General features: G+C 43.1%; 1 protein-coding gene across 2 annotated transcripts in view; it reads right to left on the bottom strand.

Annotated features, from left to right (window-relative positions):
* Positions 1 to 637, bottom strand: part of LOC125029115 (sulfotransferase 1 family member D1-like) — a 14631-nt gene extending 13994 nt beyond the window's left edge. Inside the window, exon 1 of one of the 2 annotated variants that reach the window (XM_047618903.1) lies at positions 486 to 637. In XM_047618903.1, the coding sequence (XP_047474859.1) occupies positions 486 to 514 (29 nt within the window). In that variant the 5' untranslated portion in view covers positions 515 to 637. Of the gene's footprint in view, positions 1 to 413 lie in introns of both variants that reach the window. The other variant, XM_047618904.1, reaches the window with a different exon arrangement.
* Between the last annotated feature and the right edge of the window lie 1863 nt (positions 638 to 2500).

Genomic DNA, 2500 nt, shown 5'->3' with positions numbered 1-2500 from the left:
TCTCTCTCTCTCTCTCTATATATATATATATATATATATATATATATATATATCACACTCCCACTACCACATACGCACACACATACACACACACACACCCACACACACACACACACACACACACACACACACACACACACACACACACACACACACACATATCACACATTTTTTTTTTTTCTATTACTCTTAAACGTTACATAATATGTGATAAAACACGTTTTAATCAGTAAGAAAAAAAAGAAGCCACGAATTGTTTTTTGATGCCACTTCACAGTTCTCTGCCTAAGTAGCCTTTCCTTATATATAACTCTTTTGAACTCTGCATCAGGAGGGCAGCGTTTGTTATAGCCAATAATAGCTGCTGTCCTTTTTAATTGTCAAAACACGACTACGGTTTCTCCTTATCTCACCTTCTGTAGCGCATCACACACCCTCCCCGTATGTCTGGCTCGTCACAGAAAGAGACGCAGCGTCACACTTACTCTCCGATTTTCTTCACACGTCCGGCCATGGTCGCGCCCGCTTTAAAATCCGTGAGCAGAGGGCGTCAAGTTCTCTCCCTTCCTCCCAGATGCGCACTGCGGGCATCGGCTCCGACTGAGCCTGAGTACCTGACTCCGCTTAGGCCATTGGCTGCGGGTGACCTTGGGCCGCGCTGTGCGGGGTACAGCCTGTAGGAGCGCGAGGGGCAGTTTGCTTCTTTGTCTTTTTCTCTCTATCTCTCTCACTCTCTCTCTCTCTCTCTCTCTCTCTCTCTCTCTCTCTCTCTCTCTCTCTCTCTCTCTCTCTCTCTTTCTATCTATCTATCTATCTGTCTTTCTATCTATCTATCTATCAATCTTTATCTCTCTCTTTCTCTCTTTTTCTTTATCCCTCTCTCTCTCTCTCTCTCTCTCGCTCTTGGAAATGGTCAAGTAATCAATGTCTCCAGTTAATCACTTGAAATGTATTACCTGGAACATAAACAGTTTGCAGAAACGCAAGGCAACTCTCTCCCAGTACCTTCACTCCGAAAATGTTGATGTGTGTTGCCTTCAGGAAGTCAGAACTAGTGCTCGTTATGCAAAAAATGCGGGATACACATACTATGACAGACCAAATATTGCTAACCCCTCTACGAGAGGGCTTGGCATTTACATAAAGAACTCAATTCCATCGAAAGTGATTGATGACAATAGTGACAACTCCTGTGTTGAATATCTTAGTATTGAAATATTTCTAGACGGTAAAACTATCAAAATCATTAATGTATATAATCCACATGATAGTGAGGTGGTACCTAAACCTCCTGATTGCATGATACATACTGATACTGTCTTATTGTGTGTGGATTTTAATGCTCGCCATCCTCTCTTGGGCTCCGAGGGAAGGACCATTGGGAAAAACGGTAAGGCTTATTATGACTATCTCCAAAATACTAGTGACCCCATACACTTATTATGCCCCTTCGAAAAAACTCATTATTTAGGAGGGAAATTGGACTATATAGCTCTATACAATCAGCACACACTACCAAGTACTGCGAAAGTCATCCCATTCTTAGTTAGTGATCACTGGGCATTAGGTATAACCCTCCCTTTTTGCAAAAGAACCCCACCCCAGCCGCGCCTTAGATACCACCTTGCTGCTAAATATCATGATGAATTCATTGAAAGAATTGCCTGCTGGTATGAAGACTTTACTCCTACCAGCCTGGATCACTTTAATGAAACTCTCTGTCAGCAAGTTGGCAATATCATTACTCAAATACAGCCCAAAAGCCCTGCCAAGCACAGATCTTTATCCTCCAGAGGTAGACATGCACAACAACTGAACAAAGACCCTGAGATAAAACTGCTTAGGAGGCTCATGCGATCTGCAGTAAGTCAGCTCCGACACTTGGGGAAAAACCCTTACTTAGTTAGGGATCTTGTGTTTTTTAGTAAAAAGATCAATGAGATAATAACACGGAAACGGGAGGAAAATGTTTATGCCTGGGCAGAATTAATTGACTCCATGACAACCATGAGTAATGTATGGAAGGAAATCCGCAAGATTAAAGGCAATACATGCAGTATAACACCCCACCCACATCCAGAAAGGGTAGCCTCATCTCTCCTCAATAAATGGTGTGAGGATTCTTCTCTTGATAGTCTTCCGTTATCCATACGCAGGTGCTCCCTTAAATTGGGCCATAAAAACGAAATTGACTATCAGTGCCACCTCTTAGATGAGGCTGATGCACCATTTACAAGGGGGGAACTCCTTGCAGCCATTAAGACCAGCAAATCCACTGCACCTGGGGATGATGGAATCACTTACGACATCATCCGACTTCTTGCAAAGGTACAGGTTAAGGGAAGAAATCCTCTTCTTGATCTCTTCAACTTAACCTACATGGCAGGCATCTTGCCTCCCACTTGGAAACAGGCAACCATCATTCCCATTCCAAAACCAGGTCGGCCAGATGAATATAGGCCGATTTCTCTAACGTCCTGCCTGTCTAAAACCTGTGAAA

This window comes from Penaeus chinensis, chromosome 9, assembly GCF_019202785.1.
Source record: "Penaeus chinensis breed Huanghai No. 1 chromosome 9, ASM1920278v2, whole genome shotgun sequence".
NCBI classification, from domain to species: Eukaryota; Metazoa; Arthropoda; class Malacostraca; order Decapoda; family Penaeidae; genus Penaeus; species Penaeus chinensis.
This window is presented reverse-complemented; position numbering and strand designations above follow the sequence as displayed.